We start from the raw sequence: 22447 nt of genomic DNA on the forward strand, positions 1-22447 counted from the left end.
TGAACAAAGAGAGGAAGTCAACAAAGCATTCTGCCTCAGAATTTGTCTTTTCTCTCAGAATAAACAACTTAAGGGTATGCCAAAAAGAGAAGGAAGTACTAATATCATACTTTCAAGATGGAGATAGATTTACATTCCTGATGTGAAACTCAGCATAATTAGAAGTCTTGAGTCTTCAAGCAAAACTCCTAATACCTAGTACTTTTCCAAAAGGGTGAAAGTGTATCTTCAAAAGTCTTCATTCTCTTTGAACATAAATCCATTCACTCCTCATCATATCATTAGCAAAATTTTTATAATTTGATTGCTAAAGACTCTAATATTTTGTGTTATCAAGTAAGTCATTTATTAATTCTTACTATTACACCAGGTATCATTCTAATTATTCTATTAGAAAATCTAATTGTTTTTTAAAAACAAGCATTACTAAGTAAAACATCCTCAAGATTCGTTAGAAGTAATAGCTGAGGAGGCAAGGAGAATCTCTGAAGACCACAGGAATAAATAGAGCTGATGACTCAGCCAGCACAGCTGGAAAGCTGCTATTGGGGTGTTCGGGGGTGGGGTGTGAACTTGTCTATGGAAGAATTGGGCAGGGGGAAATAGCTCAGGAAAAACTCTTTATCCAAAATTAGTTGTGTTATTTAAGATCATATGTTGTGAGAAATAGAAAGAGGCTTACCGAAAAACTGGAAGAACTTATTAGAAAAATACTGGGGAAGAGCATGGACTCCACTCAGGAAGTTTGGGGACATCAGCAAAAGGAGTTCGTGATCCTCCTTTTTATCATGCTGTATTAACGTCCGTCAGCAAACTCCAGCTCTCATTTTCTGGAACTCTTAATTCTACATTTCTAGAAAAGAAAATCTGAGCAAATCAGCTACAGCCAGAAGGCCAAGTGTTGCAACAGAAACATAAATGCCAAAAATCTGTGCTTATGGGCAGTGCAGGCAGGGGAAAATGGCTGGATAAACAATCACTTCGACTCCTATGACCAATATCCATGATCATTATGGTACTGTGAAAAGCTCCAGGTTTCCTTTTCAGTGGACCACTAATTTCTTCCAGTTGCTCAGCTAAGAATTAGATTAAATAGAAAACAACCCTAAAGATAGGGTGAAGGCCATGATTTTAGATTGTCTTAACAACTGAGACTTGCTTCCGCAAGTTCCCACATGAAAATAATCTGATTTAAAGGCGTATGATATACAGTCACTGCCAACCAGAGGTACTAAATGAAGCTACCCACCCCAGGACAGTGCTCCAGGATCATGGAGCCTGTATCATTACCAGTTGGCTTTGTCCACCAGGCTGTGCTTACACATAAGGCATGGAGATGTAATTTGAACGAGAGAAATGCAGACATCTGTATTTTCACCGACTGGTATATTGGGAGTCAGTTTAAAATATACCTCCTCTAATTATAAAGGTACAGAACTTAAACCATCATGTTATTTACATTCCATGTGATTTTCATTTCTATGAAAGGAAAGTAAATCTGTTAAGGAGGCATGCCCACTCTCACAGTGGTATAAACCTACCTTTCAAACTGCCTTCAACTGTTTCTACAAAGAGAAGAATTTGCCTTAGAAATGTTGTCTAGTTCTTGTTTCAGGAAAACGATTAGCACTCTTCTTAAGACCCACACAGGCATGAATTGCTGGAAGGCAAAAGTTAAATTTTCTCCATCTCAGTGAACCATTCCTTGGTCTGTATTCAGCATGGTACATAATAATGGCACAAGTGCTATATGCTAAAAGAAATATATTACCCATGTTTAAATTGCCTTTTTCTGTGCACTCACAGGACACTAGGTACCAAAAAACTATACTGAATGTTTCAGGTGCAGAAATGGCTGTTTCTTGCCTTTACATATAGTCAATTCACATTTAAAGCATAAGTATTGAGCTTCCATCGAATTTTATTCACATCACCCTTGTGTCTTTTTCATTTAGAGTCTTTTTGTCTTTAAAACTTCCTAATTGCTTTTGCTTTATGCAGTTTCATGAGTCAACCAAAACCCCTATTTAATGAAAGCACTGCTGTGTGCTTGAAATTTTAAGTTTACATTAAAAAAACAGATTCTTTTCAATACCACTGGCTTGGGAGAACAGACGCTGACATTCACCAGGGAGGGTGGCAGTGAGAAATTTTCAAAATAAGATTTCAGCAGACTGGGAACCACAGTGAAACCAGACCCTTCAGTCCATTTATCATAGTGCTTGCAGTTTCTGTGTCAAGACAGGTGAACAATAATAAATATCCAACCAAGGTGGTTCATTTGTATTCAGAACATTTGAATAAATAAGAAGTTCAAACAAATTCCATGTAGGCTTTGTTCAAAGGAAAACTCCAGCCGTTTCCCTCAACTCAGCAGTCTGAAAGTTCAAAAGGTAGGAAGTGCTTCTTGCCAAGACTAAACTCTGACAAGTATTAGAAAATAAAAGTTAATTATGAACTGGCATTTTGGGGGCAGCTTAATATAGTTGGAGTCTTGATATAAACAATGAAATTAGGGTTAAAATTATATGTGGAAACTTGACTCCATCTGCTGTACTATCTGCTAAACTTTAGAAGTCTAGTAAATGCTAATACTGACTTCTAATTTCTGTTTCTCAAATAACAAGAACTATTCTGAATTTGGTTTCTATATAATTGAAAATTGGACAGATTCACAGGGTACAAATATGAGTGCACATGCCATCTCTATATCTAGCTCCTCTGAAATAAAGTCTATCTTCTTTGAACTGAGTTTTGTACATAATAAAATATACTCAACTATTTCTGACCTGCTACCTAAATATGTAGATTATTTCTAAGGAGCTAACTTATCGTCAGCAACATGATAGGGCAATCATCTTACAAGTAAAAAGGAAAATTGTGTTTCATTTAAAAAGAAATTAAGAAATGAGACATTTAATTAAAAATAAATCTACTTTGTCACTCCTCTCTTTAAAATAATCTTTTGGGACTTTCTGTTGCCAACAGGATAAAATCCAAAACACCCTAGTTTGTCTTTTAAGGCTTTCCATAACAAATGACATTCAAGAAACATTAATTGAGCATCTGCTATGTGTGAAACACTGTACTGGGCACCGTGAAAGGGTGCAAAAAAGAAAGAGGTATGAGCATTGGCCTCTAGGAGCTCATAGCCATTGAGGCAAATAAGTGTGCTTTTAAATACCTCCAGCTGTGATAACTATAATAATGGAAATTCCATCAAAATTATGGAAGAGAGAGAAATTAAAGGATGAGTTATTTACCATATGACCCAGCAAATCCACTGTGATTCTACAAAAAAAAAATTGAAAAGAGGTATTCAAACGAATACTTGTACACGAATATTCACAGAAGCACTATTCACAATAGCCAAAAGGTGGAAACAAAACAAATGTCCATCAATTGATGAATGGGTAAATAAAGTTGATATAGCCATACAATTGAATATTATTCAGTCATTAAAAAAGGATGAGAGCTTCCCTGGTGGTGCAGTGGTTAAGAGTCTGCCTGCCAGTGCAGGGGACACGGGTTCGAGCCCTGGTCTGGGAGGATCCCACATGCCGCAGAGAAACTGGGCCCGTGGGCCACAACTACTGAGCCTGTGCGTCTGGAGCTTGTGCTCCGCAACAGGAGAGGCCGCGATGGTGAGAGGCCCACGCACCGCGATGAAGAGTGGCCCCCGCTTGCCACAACTAGAGAAAGCCCTCACACAGAAACGAAGACCCAACACAGCCAAAAATAAATAAATAAATTTTTAAAAAAAAAGGATGAAATTCTGATACTTGCTACAACATGGATGAACCCTGAAAACATTATGATAAGTGACTAAAGCCAGACATTAAAGCTCATATAGCATGTGATTCCATTTATATGGAATATCCAGAATAGGTAAATCCACAGAGACAGGAAGCAGATTAGTGGTTGCCAGGAGCTGGGTGTAGGGGAGAATGGGCACGGGGTTTCCTTTGGGGTGATGAAAGTGTCCTGGAACTTGATAGAGGTGATAGCTGGCTAACACTGTGGAGGTACTAAACACCACCAAATTGTACACTTTAAATGGTTAATTATTACTTTTATACTTTGTGAATTTTACCTCCATTAAAAAAAAGATTAGTTATGTAGAACATAGACAGTATTTAATGGAAAAATCCTCACCAAGAAAAGTCAATATTGAAAAAGGTGGAAGCTCAAGTGGAATTTTGACATAGTGATAGGATTGGGAAGGGCTTATAGAAAGCAGGAACTTTATTGGCAAAATCCTGGAGCTTGAGGAATGGAGTTTATGGTCCTGAGATGTTGAATCATGTTTTGTACTTCTTGAGTGTGGTGCAGAGGTAGTAACTGCCCACTGCTCATTGATCAGATGTGCTTACTTAGATTAATGTGTTGATTAGATTTTGAAGGGCTTGTATCTCTTTTCCAGATCTGTGCGTTTCAGATGGTACCAAGGATTTTATCCTGCTGGCTCTCAGCCAGTGACATGGGCCATTGATAATGTTTATATCGGTCCCCAATGTGAAGAGATGTGTAACGGACACGGGAGTTGTATCAATGGAACCAAGTGTATATGCGATCCTGGCTACTCAGGTCCAACCTGTAAAATAAGCACCAAAAATCCTGATTTTCTCAAGGATGATTTTGAAGGTAATTTCTTCATATAAAATCTATGTAGCTTTGTGAAAGAACTTATACATTAAGCATAATTTGTAATGTAGAAGTAATCATTAAGTTCCACTCTGATATTTCATTATTTATCATTACGTTTGGGACCACCCAAGCCTTCATTTAGTTCTGAATTTCATAGGGTTCCATTCTTGAAACAATGGTCAGTGAGAGTGAACAAGACTGTAATTGAGAAGAACTAAGGCTATTTTAGCCATTTTTTTCTATCACATGTAATTTCTGATTAATGATAATTTTGGAAAATGTCTATAGAGGGTTAATCTTGGGTAGAAGGAGCAAGTTTCCAGAAATATAAATTCTTGTCATTGCTTTATCACCAACTCATTATGCAGCCTTTTGTCACTTTATGCACCTCAGTTATACCTAGAATCTAATGTCATTATGTATGAAGATATGTGACAAAGTAGAAAAATGTATGTGCTCTAATGATTGAAATTATTCACAGTTAATTGTATATCCATTGGATATGCTTTCTGATAATAGTGGAAAAACATTCTCACAAGAGAAAGTCTTAAATAAATGTAATAGCTATCTCTGTTAGGATAGTGGGATTAAAAGATTTTTTCTTTCTCCCAAGTTGTCTGTAAATTTTTTATAATATATCTATGGTTTTAAGGTACATTTTAGAATTAGGTTTAGGTATATCAATACTATGGAATATTATTCAGCCATAAAAAGGAATGAAATGCTGATACATACTATAATATAGACGAACCTTGAAAACATCATACTAAGTGAAAGAAGTCAGACACAAAAGGCCACATGTCATGATTCCATTTTTATGAAACACTCAAAATAGGCAAATCCATAGAGACAGAAAACAGATTAGTGGTTGCCAGGGGCTGGGTGAGGGGGAAATGGGCAGTAACTGCTTAATGGGTACAAGGTTTTCTTTACGGTGATGAAAAAATTCTGGAGCTAGTTAGCACGACACAACATGGTTTTACAACATTGTGAATGTACTGAAAGCCATTGAATCATTAACTTTAAAATAGTAAAAATGGCAAAATTTATGTTATATGCATTTTACCACAATCAAAAAAGTAAATTAGATCTAAGGTGAATATCTAAAGAGATTGGCAAGCTGGTTTTGAAAGACATTATTTAATAGGAAATATTAAATTACACTGAAATTTCTCCCATTAAAATTGTGTTTTTTTAAATATTATGTAACACTGGCCTGATACTGTCCTCTCAGTAGCAAGGACACAGTGAAGAGGCCAGTGGAAAGGTCTCATTACCCTTTTTTAATTTTGGGCTGAACCACTCTGACTAGCCAGTGTCTTTTTTTGCAGTGCAGAGGAGCAGAAAGAGGGAACAATTTGGGTGGACCATAGATACTCAGGAAAAGGCCTCCTCCCTCTGTCATGTGAACCCTTAAATCATACAGCCAATGTTAAACAGTTCAAACAAGCTAAAATGTTGAAGAGACTTCTTATCCCCCAAATATATGACTTCAATATTCATGACTTCATATTTTAAAACTGCACAAAGTACTTACTATATTCCTTTAAAAAAATAATATGACTGTATTTGGGTTCATAGGTAAACCACATTTTCCACTTTTTTCAGGTCAGCTAGAATCTGATAGATTCTTATTAATGAGTGGTGGAAAGCCATCTCGGAAGTGTGGAATCCTTTCCAGTGGAAACAACCTCTTTTTCAATGAAGATGGCTTACGCATGTTGATGACACGAGATCTGGATTTATCACATGCTAGGTAATCATTTTTAAATGCTGTTGAAGAGCCACCTTGTAATGTAAAGTAGCAGAACATAATCAAAACAGAAAGAAGCAGAGATCTCAAGGACAAGGCCTTCCATTGTAAATGCTGAGCTTCTCTCTTGTCAAAGACTCCATTAAGACACGATTTATATAATTTCCATTCTAAAACTGAGAGAGATTTGTACAATAACTGGATCAGAAATGAAACGCAGCTGAACGGACAGAGGTTAATACCTGGTCTTCTACATGGTGGATGACCAGGGAGTGACAACGTTTAACTCACTTTAACTTCAAGAAAGTAATGTTGCATCTTCTTTATCCACCTTCTACAGAATACTTTTCATTAGCACTTGGACTATGTAGAAGTTATTTACCATTCTTAGGGGAAAGCTTAATTGAAATACAATACATCCACAAATTATTCACAGTTAATTTTATATCCATTAGCAATATAAGAACATCTAAAGTGTAGCCTTATTGTTTATAAGCATTTCTTTCCAATGATTTGCTCATACATTCAAAGCACTCATTTTCTAAATTGAGCACAGTCACTCAGAAACAAACATTTAAAACTGGCTCAGAGGATTATGTCCTGTCAAGATGTGTATCCCTTGATCATTTGATGAGCCAAAAACTTAGCCAGTAAAATAGAAAATACAGTTTAACATGTATAAAATGGAACCCTGACCTATTTTTGCAAGTGAACAAAGAAATCATGTTTCATCTTTTGAAACATTTCAGAGTATCTTAACATACACTGTAACATATTTATCCTCTTCTTCCTCCTAAATCTTTCATTTATTGAATTATAAATTTGATCATGCTTCATAGAAAATACAACTCTATCTATGAGATAATAATTTTAAGGTTATAGAAAGCAAGATTTTATTTATCTCCATCCTATTTTAATGCATGTAGTTTAATTTGTTTCTCTTTATTTAAGATTTATCACTGGCAGCTGAGTTCTCTAATTTAGAAATATGAGATTTTTCCAAATAATTCTAACATGGTTTATCTATAAATTAATATAAACATTTTCCCAATACAAGTAGACAATGTGCTAAAAGTGTTTCTCTGTAAATGATTATTGTTTTTATAGATATAAACTTCACAAGGCACTAACCATGTATTTTTGTCATTAATCCAATGTTAAAAGCTCCATTATTTATCTCATCTTAGTAGCATGCTGTATAAGATTTGCATATATTGACCTCCATATAAAATCCCAATTTTCTCAGGGTTATGAGGTAAATGAATGCCCAGTTAGTGGAGATGGGGGAGGGGAGGAACCCATGAAGAGTGCATGATTTTATATATGGCACTGTTAACTTTTATTGTAAGCCCCAATATATTTCATATGTTTGACATGCGTCCATAATTGGGTATGTGTGTTGGGTTGCATATGAAATTTATTCTGCATCACCAGCTAGCACAGCGGCCAGACCAGGCACCAGCAGCTCGCCTGCCAAAGATAACATGTGAGCTGGTTTTCATTGGCACCCCAGCTGGTTGCTGCCGCTCTGTCCACCTCCCTGCCAGCTGGGAAGATTGCCACTGGCTGACTGCCACAGTTCTCGATGGCCAGTATCATCCATCCCAGACCCAGCAACAGTCAGAGGCTGGCACAGCCCACCATCACCACCACCCCACACTCATGCTCTCCTGCCCCTGGCACAAAAGACAGAAAAGAGGCTCAGGTTTGACACACCTCTTCCAAAAGATGCCTGGCCTTTCACAAAGAGGTGCTACAACTGGTGAATTTAAATGTGTCTCACAAAACCAACAATATGAGATCTGGAAAACTACTGGTAAAACCAGGGAATGGATGATTTTGCCAATAAACGGCATAAACTACATTGATTACATTCTTCCAGTTTCAGATACTAAGGGCAAGGATACAAATTTATCTTGAATAGATAGCAATACACACTCCCAAACTTGGACAGCCTTTGGACCCCTCCCATCTTCTTATAGAATAGCCAGAGGGTGCAGTGAATGCTCACTTCCCTCAGACTCTCCCCTCTGGAGGGGTGCCGAATATAAATATGGGTACAGAATGGCCTTGTTCAGACTTCACGTTTTATTAACTCCCTTTCACATTAAAATGGGAAGTCAGACTTTGAAACAATTGCTTCGGACATTCGTTAAATCATGATATTCATTAAAGGTATACCTTCCCCCTATTATCCTGTGCACTTGTCTTTTGTCAATGGTGTGAATTTTCACTCAAGTAAAATTCTACAGTAGATTTTACTCGTATCAGATTTGTGCAGTTCTTCATGAGACTGGGATGTGGTAAAGGTGTTCCAGACCCCAGGAGCCAACCTGTGCTTCTGCAATATTCTCTCAATGGTGGCCTCTCGTGGAGTCTCCTTCAAGAGTTCCTTTTCAGCAACTCCAGCAACGTGGGCAGGTACATAGCCCTGGAGATACCTTTGAAAGCCCGTTCTGCTTCTACACGTCTCCGCTGGTGGCAACCATCTGAAAATGGGCACTTCTACAGTCCCTGGGTAATCGACCAGGTCAGTCCCTTCAGGATTAACTGTTACAATGTTGTCACTTGAGCTAAATATGGCTTTAGAAAGCAGTTAGTCCAACCCATCACTCAGTAGAGGAAGCCCAGTACCCACAGTCGGGTGACTTACCCAAGGGCACACGGCTAGATTAGATGTGGCATTTAGGTTCCTTTCATTCTCTATTCCTTCAACTGCCTGAACCTATAAAAACAAACGACGCAACAGAAGGCCCAGGTTCTGCTCATAGAGGATTCTGCCATATGGATAGAGGGACCTTATCAAGCGTGATACGAGGCTATAATTCTCCGAAAAGGAAAATGTGCAAATTAGCATTGGTGCCACATGCAGTAGTTGCCCAATCCTCTTTCCTAGCCTTTAAAGAAAAAATAAATAAATCTCCCTAACATCCTTATGGACAGTTCTAAAGGATCTTCATACATAATAATATGCATATCAAATAGAACTCAAAGAACCTGTTAACAAACGGTAGAATCCATGCAAAGAATTGGAACTGAAATGGCTTAGGGTACAACTGTCCTTAAATAGAAATTTTACATGGAAAATAATGTAAGCCAAACTTTGCGTTCCCAGCTTGGGTACGCGTAGTTTCCAAAGGCACAATTTGGCCCATGAAGGCTGTGAATGGTTTTGTCAGTCTTTCGATTTGTTTCTGTAGCTTTTTGCCAGATGGGCAAGCAGACCACATAAACAGGAGCATTCTGAAAGGCCCTCTAACATTATGCTTGCTGTATAATGCCAGTTCTGAGCGATCTGACAGATAAAAACAAACAAAAAGGAATGAACTTTCTCCTATCTCGAAACCAAATTGAAAAGTTGTTTTTTAAAAAATATATTTCAGATTCTTATTGGAGGAAATATTTCTGGTAATACAGTCTTGGAGGATGATTTCACAACTCTGGACAGTAGGAAATGGCTGCTTCACCCTGGAGGCACCAAGATGCCTGTGTGTGGCTCTACTGGTGATGCCCTAGTCTTCATCGAAAAGGCCAGCACCCGTTATGTGGTCACCACAGACATTGCTGTGAGCGAGGATTCATTCCTACAGATAGATTTCGCCGCCTCCTGCTCAGTCACAGACTCTTGTTATGGTGAGTATTCCCTTTCCAGGTAGAGGGACAGAGAAGTGTAAATGGGCATCCAAGGCTGCCTCTGTCAAAGGACTATACTACACCTCCAAGAAGTCTGTAAGTAAAACACAAGTGTGCTTTCAGTCAAAACATAACTGCATTCTTGAAAATGCTGTGTGTAAATTGAGTTTTAGACGTTTATTTTTTAAAGCCTGTGAGCCTATTTTTAAGCATATATCCATGAAGACTTCTTTTTTTAATAAACAATAGCCCCCAATTTATCTCTTTATAAATCCAGATTTTTTAAGTATCATATTTACAGAATAAAGGGTTCTCGTCATATAGAGAATGTCAGAATAAGCAATAGGATTTACACATACATTTGTATTTACATGGGTTTTAATTCATGGGGCTTTAGATTAGTCCAGTTATTGTCTCCTTTCCATCTCTCAGGAATCATGAAATTTTGTTGTTCCTATTTTGTCTGATACTTTCTGCCACTGTGGGTCATAGCATATTCTAAACCACTGTGATTGTGACCAGTTTGCATCTTCTAGGTTATGCATACCTTACACACGCATGCACACAGACACACGCGCACACACACACACACACACACACACGAGCCTATCTTAGGAGCTATAAAAACTGACATCTTTGCATACTTGGACCCTTCACTGGAATTTGCAGATCTGTCAGGATTCTGGGGACCTTCTGGTCTTTCACCACGCTGTATCACTATTCTTCCAAGAGATCCAAACTAGAATGTTCACACTACAATGTTTTAGGTTCTTGGGGGCCAAAATCTGGAGAACTTGGTTACTTCCAAGGTCCTGAAAAATCCAGATTTTTCATATTTCCATTAGTCTGAATTTAATGGACAGATCTAAGAAGAAAGCCCAGAAGAACTCTTTCTATTTCAGACTCAATCAGTCAACACTAAACTAGTCTGTAAAGGTGGAGCTTGGAAAAGTATAAGGTACACAGCCTGTCTTCACTAGGTACAGTCTAGTTGAGGGGATACTTCAGAAAGTGAGTCCAATAAATGACTAAATCCAGTGCTGTATGGAGTGGTACTAATGCAAAATGTAATGAGAGTTCGGCCGAGGAAGAGATAACCAATGGATGGCCAGTCCAAGAAGTTTGGGAAGATTTCACAAAGAAGCTAAGTCTCAAGTGGGTGTTGATGGTTGGAGTGAATTTGAAGGGTGAATGGGGAAGAGAGGACACCCCAGGCTGGGCTGGCAGCATAAAGCAGGGATTCTCCTGGTCCATGGGTACACCATGAGCAGACCAGCCTGAACAGACAATATTTGCATCTAACGGGGGAGAGTAGAGTGCTAATTTTGAAAATAGATAGGGACTTTAGGGTCCTAGACACCCACTCCCTCATTAGCATAGGAAGTCAGCTAGAGACCAGGGAGGTGAGTTATGACACGGTCAGCATGCAGCAGAACCAAGACTGAAACTCTGCCTTCATAAGCCCAGTCACATGTACTTTCTTCTGTAGGCTGGGTAAACCTCTTGAGAAAGATGAAACTGAATAAAAAATGAAAGAGGAGGGCTTCCCTGGTGGCGCAGTGGCCCCCACTCGCCGCAACTGGAGAAAGCCCTCACACAGAAACGAAGACCCAACACAGCCAAAAATAAACATAATAAATAAATAATAAATAAAAATTAAAAAAAAAAAAAAATGAAAGAGGAAAGTGGCCAAGAAGAGTTGGCAGCAGATTAAGAAGGGCATTAAAAGGCAGGCACAGAAAAAAAAAAAATAATAAAATAAAATAAAAATAAAAGGCAGGCACAGGAATTTGTGCTTGACAAGGTCATGAATAAGAGGGCACAAGTGCAGGGGAGTGGCATGGTGGGTTTTAGGGAGATTAGCCCAGGATCCAATGAAGGTGGGTAGAGAAGAATCCCAACAAAAAAGTATCAGTGTTTGAATCTGTAGGAAGTGATGAAAACCTGAATTACGTGGCATGAAGAGAAAGGGAATGGATAAAACTAGTATGAGACACTGCAAACCAAAAGGAAAGAGGCAGCAAACCTCAAAACCAGGTGAGATGTTGAACATAGAGGGTAAAGAAGAAAGGAGTAAAATTTCTAAAATAATTTCTAAATTTTGAATCCAGAAAACTAGTGCAAAAGCATTGTCACTGATAGCATTTGGTAGTTAAGAAGAGATGTTTATTTATGAGGGAAAATGATGAGTCTTTCTCTAGTGTGGTGAAAACAGTTTTAAGTGGTGGTATCCTTTAGTGCAGAGGGCTTGCAGTGTAGAAAGCAGGAACTTTGTCTATACTGTGCATCATGGTATGCCAGCATCCAGGACAATGCCAGGCTGAATAAACATTTGCTGAATGAATAAAATCAATTTTGAGACGTAAAATTGGGAGATTTGGGCACAGAGATAACAGTTGAAGCCCAAGGAAGATAGGTGTAGAATAGAAGGCCAGAAATGGAGTCTGGAAAGATGCCCATAGCTGGGCTAGTTAGCACAGAAGTCAGAGGGAAATAAGACAGGAGGTTCAGAATAATGTCCTCCAAAAGAAAGGAAAGTTTCAAGAACCAGGGAATCATCAATAATGTCCAAGGCTGTAGGGAGGGCAAGAACAATGAAGACTGAGACAGGCCATTGTATTTAACTAGAAAAGGCCACCAGGAACCTTAGGCCACCAGGACCAGTGAGTGGTCCCACGCTGGCTGCATGGGAGAATCCCCTGGGGAACTTAAAAGCTCCCAACACCTTGGCCTGCCCCATGAGAGTGAAATCCCAATCTCTGCAGGTGGGACTTTGGCATCAGTAGTTTCTAAAGGTACCCAGGCGATTTCAGTGTGCAGCCAAGACTGAGAATCGTGGTCTTAGGCAGTTTCAGTAGGGAGGTATGGGCTGAAGTAGTTTATAAAGTCTTAAGAAGGGACCAGAGAGAGAAATATAAAACATAGCATATAGGTTGAATGTTTTGGAAGAAGAGAAAGGAAAGAAAGAAATCTCTCTCCATAAGACCCAGCCTGACTGCCTGCTTTGGCACGAACTGCATGGCCTTCAGCTCCCTCTTTAGGCTTCTCTGATTTCCCAGTATAGTATATTCCATAACACAGCAAAGCAGGATATATAAGCAAAAGAGATTTGTCAGTTTCTTAGGAGTTTCACCTATACCAGAGAAAGTTTGGCATAAGTTGGTCAGGATCCCTATAGAATGCTTAAATTTTGAGAAGGCTGCTCAATATTTTTAGCTATTTAAAAAGTAGTCATTATAACATATGGTTACTACATTCTATATTTGTATGTTAACCTTTAAATAGACAAAATATAGTTATTATAATACATAAATTATATCTAATTTATATAATGTATTTATACAATATATATCCTATAACTATTAGATTAAATAATAAATATATATAAATTATAACTATTATTATTATTGCTTTAACTGCATGTGAAACAATAGATTTGTTAGAATTGTTCTGAAAATTTCACAGTATAAGAAGTGATTCAGGGCTTCCCTGGTGGCGCAGTGGTTGAGAATCTGCCTCCCAGTGCAGGGGACACGGGTTCGAGCCCTGGTCTGGGAAGATCCCACATGCCGCGGAGCAACTAGGCCCGTGAGCCACAACTACTGAGCCTGCGCATCTGGAGCCTGTGCTCCCAACAAGAGAAGCCGCGATAGTGAGAGGCCCGCGCACCGCAATGAAGAGTGGCCCCCGCTTGCCACAACTAGAGAAAACCCTCGCACAGAAACGAAGACCCAACACAGCCAAAAATCAATAAGTTAATTAATTAATTAAAAAAAAAAAAAGAAGTGATTCAGGAAAAGTTACTTTTTCACTTTATCATATCCCCTTAACAGAAAAATTATTTTAATATGGAAAGTTAAAAATAATCACTAGTAATATACAGAGGAAAAAATAAAACCAGGAAATACATTTGGGGAAAATCAAATGATATTTGATTGAAATTAAAACATATGAAAACATAAGTAATTGTGGTTCCTGGATCTGCAGATATGTATTTCTAACCAGAATAATGCTTCCTGTTTCAGCTATTGAGTTGGAATACTCAGTAGACCTTGGATTGTCATGGCACCCATTGGTAAGGGACTGTCTGCCTACCAATGTTGAATGCAATCGCTATCACCTACAGCGGATCCTGGTGTCAGATACTTTCAACAAATGGACCAGAATTACTCTGCCTCTCCCACCTTACACCAGGTATGGATGTTTCTGCATGTAGTGAACCCGAATGTGATATAATTTGGCATGTCCAATTTCAGCACAGTAAGTTTAAATGAGTTACATGAGATTTTGTTACTTGTTGATGATATTGCCATGCATGAATTATTAAAGCGACTTCATACGTAAAAAAGAAACCAGTTTTTGTGGTGACATTGTTCTGTGTTTTCCCTAAATCCAAGCCTTTACTGACTTTTAACTCTAATATTTTTTTAAATGGCATATGAAAGGAAACAGTGGCCAGCTCAGTGAGCTTCTCCAACTTAAGTCACTATGCCAAGAACAAGTCTTAATGGATTTAAATGGAGTCTATTTTCTGTCAGTCAGACTACTGTAAATATAGCAGTGAGTGGTATCATATAAATGGATGTAGCACATAAATGTGTATTAAAATTACTGTCTGCTTTTGAAATTTTATTTTGAACAGTATCTTGAGAATTATCACCTGGAACGTTCTTTTATGTGAAAAACAATTGTAAATGCTCCTTCATTGTGTCTTTAAGAAATGACAGTGGCTTAATAAAACTGCCTGGTAGATGCTGGTAGAGAAGTTAAGTCTAAACTATCTGTGTATTTGTGCTCCTGCTTGAGTAAAGCAGAGAACTCACCTTGCCTAGTGGGATAGTGTTACATGCCTCTCTCTCTTTTCACCATCTAAGTAGAAAATGGTAATCAGTTGCTGCCGTTAAGAAAGAAGCAAAGCCAGCAATGCAGTCTGTGGAACAAGAGTTATAGTTTGGGCTCATTATTGTTCTCTCACCTCCCCACAAATGAAGAATGAATAAATCTTCCTAGCGAATGATCGTAAAATTCAGCCATTCATCTAGGGCTTAACTTTTCCTGGGATTATCATAAATGGGATGGGTTCAGTTACTAGCAGCCTAGGGCTCCTGTACAATTGCTGGCTCAGGGGTGCAAGACTATATTAACTGTCAGCAGAGTTGCCAAGTTTAAATGAGATACGTGAGATTTTGTTGCTCGTTAAAGGTATTGCCATGCATGAATTATTAAGGCCATCTTAATAAGTAAAATAGAAAAAAAAACTCTATTAAGGTGGTAGTCTTTTAATTCATTATGAATTCTGTGAATTATTACCCAGCTACTTGGTAACATTTTGCAAACAAACGACATTCTAAGATATACTCCAGCTCGTCATTATGCCCTTGAGTCTTTTACTCAAGAAAAATAATTAATCGTCATCTTTTAATTTATCTTTTGTCTCTTTCACATACCCGTAAAAATTTTGACCCTTTCAAATGATACTTGAAAAATCTGATGAGCATGCATTTCATCTTGTAATCATATTGAAAATATGCAGTTTGTTTATTATATTACCCTCAAAGTTCATGTTGTACAATGGTCTTAAAGGCAACACTGCTTTATAACAAGGCCCTTTGGGTAATTCAGAAAGAAACGAGCATGGCTGGAACCCAGGCCAGACCCCCTTCTAACTGTGCTTTGCCATATGCCAAAGATCATTAGAACAATGTGCCAGACTCAGAGCACTTTGCCTCAAACTCAAGATAGCTAATCTATACTATATCTGCTCTTTCATCCAGTTGCTTTTTAAATGTGGTGCTTCCTTATTCTGAGTTGAACTTACTGCCTCAACATCTGCGGAATACTGGGACCTCAGTGTTTATGTCATCTGCCAGCACAGAATTGAGGATTTTAGTTTGTAGTTCTTCACTATAAATAAACATGATGCTGACAACTTAAAGCCATGTGCTGAGTAGGAATTAAGAGTGACTGTGACAATGTGCCAATTGTAGTTTGTCCATTCACTTATCATGTGACCACAGAGCTAGGCTCCCGGTATTGTTGGCACAGTGGTGGAAACAGTCAACGAGGTTGGGTGTCCACAAATTGACATCAAACCGTTTACCAAACTGAAATGACTAGTAGTCATCAGTAGTGATTATTCATGCATTAAGCCATTCATTAAACAAGTATTTTTTAAGTATTTCATTATTACCTAGGTCTGTGTGAGAGGCTGAACTTAGCCCCACCTCAAGGAACTTTTAGTCTAGCGCGAGAAAGAGGTATTAACCAGAAATCACTAGTAATCAGAGAAGTAAATATGAAATTCAACTCTGATAAGTGATGGAGGATACTTGCATGGTGCTGAGAGATTATACATCACAGAGAGATTTGTCTCTTTGTCAAGAAGGTCAAGGAACACTGTCTTGAGAAAATAATTGTAGTGTGATGTGAAGGAAGGATACGAGCTGACTAGGAGAAGAGTAAGGGGAAGAGTGTTCCATGTAAGGATAACACCCTATAGTAGGAGGAAGCAGGCATATTTGAGATGCTGATAGACTGGATCAGACACCAAGAGAGAAAGTGGGGTGAGGTGTAAGATGGTGTCAGACCATGGAGAGTCGGTCGTACTAAAGATTTAGGGGTTTGTTGGACTTCCCTAGTGGTGCAGTGGTTAAGAATCCACCTGCCAATGCAGGGGACATGGTTTCGAGCCCAGGAAGATCCCACATGCCATGGAGCAGCTAAGCCCGTGCGCCACAACTACTGAGCCTGCGCTCTAGAGCCCGTGAGCCACAAACAAAGGAAGCCCGCGCACCTAGAGCCCATGCTCCTCAACAAGAGAAGCCACCGCAATGAGAAACCCGCGCACCACACGAAGAGTAGGCCGCGCTCACCACAACTAGAGAGAAAGCCCGCGCGCAGCAATGAAGACCCAGCACAGCCAAAAATTAATTAATTAATTAAAAAAAAAGATTTAGGGGTTTGTTATATGGATGCTGGAAGCCTGCTAAAATGCTTAGGGATGGGGAGACATGATCAGATTTGCATTCAGAAAAGCTTATTCTAACTGGAGAACAAATTGGGGAGGATAAGAGTAGATGTAAGGAGGCCCTTAAAGAGACCGTGACTGCTGGTACCTTAGACTAAGATGTGGCAGACACGACGAGAAGTGAAGAAGTTCCAGAGAAATGGAGGCAGTAACATTGAGCTTAATGATGAAATGCATGTGGGACAGTGAAGGAAAGGGCGGTGTTGAAGATGACTCCCTGGTCTCTGAGTTGCAAAACTGAACGGATGCTGGTGCTTTTCATCAGGAAAGCAACAGTGAGACTAAACACAAGATACATCACACTGTTCTCCAGACATTGCTCTGTTGAAACCTAAATAAATTGGGGTAGATAGAATCATAGTCTCTAATCCTCCCCATTACACTGGTGAAGTTAGATCTTCGTGAAAGAAAGAAAGAAAAGAAAAAGACCAGAAAGCATTGCAGTTTAGTTGAGCGCTCCCACTTTTCAGCCCTGTGAGCTTCTAAGCAAGTCATTTCACGTCCCTAAGCTTCAGTTTCCTTATCTGAAAAATGAAGATGTTTTTACCTTATAAAAAGCTAATCAATGTGCCTGGAAGTGTTTGGGACATTGTAAACATTTACTGAAACGTAAGTCATTTTTACTTTTATGAGTTAACTACATAATCACATTTGTTAACCATAGCTCAAGTGTATTACCAGACTTCAGTCAGACTAAGAAGTCGTCCTCAGTTAACGAGAGTGAGCCTATAGTAATGGTAGGACGCTATCTTAAGTTTCTGCCCTGGAGGAGGTTACAATCTGGTTATGGGAAAATAAACAACTTAAAAATAATACATGCTGAGTATAATTTAGAGCTTCACTGAGGAATGGGCTGGAAATGCTGTAGGTACTGAGATGGGAGACAGTGTTGAATGCCAGAGTTAGGGATCCGGGAAAAGATGGGCCCTGGCCTCAAAGGATGGCTAGGACTTAGGTGGGTAAGGAAAAGAACATCCTAAATTAGGGGAACAATGTGAACAGGGCATGTGAGCCTGGGAGAAGCACAGAGGTTGCTGATTAAAGAGGGAGCTCATATCTGGAAGTTATGGGAAGTTGTTTGTTAGCAGAGTTGGGGTAATTTATAGTAAGCATTGAAGCAAGGCAAAGGGGTTTAGACTTGTAGGGAAAATGAACTATGGTGAGTTTTGAGCTGAGACTATTCTTCCAAGAAAAAAAAATTGGAGAAAAGAGAGACTCAGGTAGGAGAAAGACAAAGGCATTGTGATAATGACTGTACATGGTAACAAGGGTCTGGGCTACAGCTAACATGAGGGGGATGAAGTAGATATTATAGGACATTTCAGGGAAAGAATTGATAAAACTCAGTCACTAACTTCTTCTCCCTTGCACACATCAAAAGATGACTTTAAAGTTTGAAGCCTGAGAAAGTGGTGAGAAGAAGAGAGGAGTGAGCTGAAGCTGATTCCAGGAGGGACAGTATGGCAGATTTAATCAAAAGATGCTGAATTAAATGTGATGGAAATATCCTTTTGACAGAGCTATGAAGACTGGAGCCCAGGGGAAGATAATAAACCTTGAAGGCATGAACATAGAGGTCATAGGCAATGCTGTAAAACTGTAGCAGCTCTCCAGAGGAGAGCATTTAAAAAGAAAGGATCCCTAAATTTAATAGCAGAATGAGTGGAAATAGCTATTAGAGGAACCAGGAGGATGCAGTCAAGGAGGTAGGAGAATCAGAATAACGTGGTATCCAAAAGCCAAGTGAGAATAGAATATCAAGCAGGGAGAGATCAAATCAGTGACAAATGCTACATAGAGTCAAGAAGAAGAAAGTTTCACCATAAATTTACTAGAGTTTTCAATAAGGAGATAGTCAATGACCTTCAAAAGAACGGTTTCAGCGAGATACTGGAAATAAATACAGCTTGTCTGGTGCCAGAGCCCATGGGCTTAACCACTGTATTAGTACTACATCTTTATTGCTTGCCGAAGAGATATGGTCCGAGAAGAAATAGGAAGGGAGGATGCCAGGCGTTCTTGAGAAAGGCTGAAAAAAATAGGAAGATGCCAAAATCAATTTCATAGCCCCTACTCTGAATCTGCCTCCTTCTCCTCTTTACTAACCCCAAACCTAAAAATAAAAGGTGGCTCAAGTGGCATGGTTCTTGAAATGTCACCTGAGAACCAGGGTGAGTCAATGGAAGGGCAGGTAACCCAAATCCACCAAGAAAGGTGGGGTGTGGGAGCTGCCACTGGAAGGCTCAGGTGTGACTTGGCTATTTAAAGTCACAGTTTGAAAATGATCCATTCTTTTCTACTGGCCCTAATGACCTGGCTGATACCACTGTCTTTAAAGATTAACTACTACACTTTGGAAGCCAGGTGGTTTTAGCCACAGCACAGAAGCTATTCAATGTGTGCAGGAAGTTTAAAGGAATGGTGATAAGCTCAAGAAGGGGCAAAAAGATTGTGGAAGGACTGGAGTGATGGACTGGGGTTGGAGGAGTCTGTACCTTTTGGCAGGTAAACAGATTTAGAGTAGGAGGATATTTTTCAATGATATTCCCAACTACTGTAACTGCAAAGAAAAGGTCTTATTCTAAGAAAACCAAATAACTAAACATAATATTTGTTGGGTTAATCATGGAGAAATAGTCAAGGGAATTACAAGTTCTTTTTTTTTTTTAGCCATTTATTTAATTAACAAAAGGAGAGAAAGAAAAACACGTTCCAAAGTTAAAATGCTGATAGACAGAAAATTCACACTGAATCACCAGCTTCTATGTTGTGTAACGTTGTCTTTTTTTTTTTAACATCTTTATTGGAGTTTAATTGCTTTACAATGGTGTGTTAGTTTCTGCTGTATAACAAAGTGAATCAGCTGTATGTATACATATATCTCCACATACCCTCCCTCTTGCATCTCCCTCCCACCCTCCCTATCCCACCCCTCTAGGTGGTCACAAAGCACCGAGCTGATCTCCCTGTGCTATGTGGCTGCTTCTCACTAGCTACCTATTTTACATTTGGTAGTGTATATATGTCCATGCCACTCTCTCACTTTGTCCCAGCTTACCCTTCCCCCTCCCCGTGTCCTCAAGTCCATTCTCTACATCTGCGTCTTTATTCCTGTCCTGCCCCTAGGTTCGTCAGAACCATTTTTTTTTTTTATTCCGTACATATGTGTTAGTATACGGTATTTGTTTTCCTCTCTCTGACTTACTTCACTCTGTATGACAGACTCTAGATCCATCCACCTCACTACAAATAACTCAATTTCGTTTCTTTTTATGGCTGAGTAATATTCCATTGTATATATGTGCCACATCTTCTTTATCCATTCATCTGTCGATGGACACTTAGGTTGCTGCCATGTCCCGGCTATTGTAAATAGAGCTGCAATGAATATTGTGGTACATGTCTCTTTTTGAATTATGGTCTTCTCAGGGTATATGCCCAGTAGTGGGATTGCTGGGTCATATGGTAGTTCTATTTTTAATTTTTTAAGGAACTTCCATACTGTTCTCCATAGTGGCTGTATCCATTTACATTCCCACCAACAGTGCAAGAGGGTTCCATTTTCTCCACACCCTCTCCAGCATTTATTGTTTGTAGATTTTTTGGTGATGGCCATTTTGACTGGTGTGAGGTGTAGTTTTGATTTGCATTTCTCTAATGATTAGTGATGTTGAGCATCCTTTCATGTGTTTGTTGGCAATCTGTATATCTTCTTTGGAGAAATGTCTATTTAGGTCTTCTGCCCATTTTTGGATTGGGTTACTTGTTTTTTTGATATTGAGCTGCATGAGCTGCTTGTATATTTTGGAGATCAATCCTTTGTCAGTTGCTTCATTTGCAAATATTCTCTCCCATTCTGAGGGTTGTCTTTTCATCTTCTTTATGGTTTCCTTTACTGTGCAAAAGCTATTAAGTTTCATTAGGTCCCATTAATTTATTTTTGTCTGTATTTCCATTTCTCAAGGAGGTGGGTCAAAAAGAATCTTGCTGTGATTTATGTCATAGAGTGTTCTGCCTATGTTTTCCTCTAAGAGTTTTATAGTGTCTGGCCTTACATTTAGGTCTTTAATCCATTTTGAGTTTATTTTTGTGTATGGTGTTAGGGAGTGATCTAATTTCATTCTTTTACATGTAGCTGTCCAGTTTTCCCAGCACCACTTATTGAAGAGGCTGTCTTTTCTCCATTGTATATTCTTGCCTCCTTTATCAAAAATAAGGTGACCATATGTGCGTGGGTTTATCTCTGGGCTTTTTATCCTGTTTTTGTTTCAGTTTTATCCTATATTTCTGTTTTTGTGCCAGTACCATACTGTCTTGATTATTGTAGCTTTGTAGTATAGTCTGAACTCAGCCTGATTCCTCCAGCTCCACTTTTCTTCCTCAAGATCACTTTGGCTATTTGGGGTCTTTTGTGTTTCCATACAAATTGTGAAATTTTTTTGTTCTAGTTCTGTGAAAAATGCCATTGCTGTTTGATAGGGATTGCATTGAATCTGTAGATTGTTTTGGGTAGTATACTCATTTTCACAATGTTGATTCTTCCCATCCAAGAACATGGTATATCTCTCCATCTGTTTGTATCGTCTTTAATTTCTTTCATCACTGTCTTACAGTTTTCTACATACAGGTCTTTTGTCTCCTTTGGTAGGTTTATTCCTAAGTATTTTATTCTTTTTGTTGCAATGGTAAATGGGAGTGTTTCCTTCATTTCTCTTTCAGATTTTTCATCATTAGTGTATAGGAATGCAAAAGATTTCTGTGCATTAATTTTGTATCCTGCTACTTTACCTAATTCATTGATTAGCTCTAGTAGTTTTCTGGTAGCATTTTTAGGATTCTCTATGTATAGTATCATGTCATCAGCAAACAGTGACAGTTTTACTTCTTCTTTTCTGATTGTATTCCTTCTTTTTTTTTGGGGTGTGGACCATGTTTTTTTGTTTGTTTGTTTTTAAACTTTGGGTTTGTTTGTTTATTCATTTATTTATTTATTTATTTATTTATTTATTTATTTATTTATGGCTGTGTTGGGTCTTCATTTCTGTGCGAGGGCTTTCTCTAGTTGCGGCAAGTGGGGGCCACTCTTCATCGCGGTGCGTGGGCCTCTCATTATTGCGGCCTCTCTTGTTGCGGAACACAGGCTCCAGATGCGCAGGCTCAGTAATTGTGGCTCACGGGCCTAGTTGCTCTGCAGCATGTGGGGTCTTCCCAGACCAGGGCTCGAACCCGTGTCCCCTGCATTGGCAGGCAGATTCTCAACCAACTATGCCACCAGGGAAGCCCTGTTTGTTTTTTTATTTTATTTTTTTAACATCTTTATTGGAGTGTAATTGCTTTACAGTGGTGTATTCCTTTTATTTCTTTTTCTTCTCTGATTGCTGTGACTA

The 22447-nt window shown here is 38.8% G+C and overlaps 1 protein-coding gene across 3 annotated transcripts in view; it reads left to right on the plus strand.

The window, feature by feature from the left end:
* The window catches only part of RELN (reelin), a 528909-nt gene that overhangs the window by 461046 nt on the left and 45416 nt on the right, over positions 1–22447 (plus strand). For all 3 annotated transcript variants that reach the window (XM_082473379.1, XM_082473378.1, XM_082473380.1), the window contains exons 42-46: positions 4424–4644; positions 6256–6403; positions 8672–8930; positions 9784–10033; positions 14059–14227. In XM_082473379.1, coding sequence (XP_082329505.1) covers positions 4424–4644; positions 6256–6403; positions 8672–8930; positions 9784–10033; positions 14059–14227 — 1047 coding nt within the window. The remainder of the gene's footprint in view (positions 1–4423; positions 4645–6255; positions 6404–8671; positions 8931–9783; positions 10034–14058; positions 14228–22447) is intronic.

This window comes from Balaenoptera physalus (assembly GCF_965194825.1).
Source record: "Balaenoptera physalus genome assembly, chromosome: 8".
Lineage (NCBI taxonomy): Eukaryota > Metazoa > Chordata > Mammalia > Artiodactyla > Balaenopteridae > Balaenoptera > Balaenoptera physalus.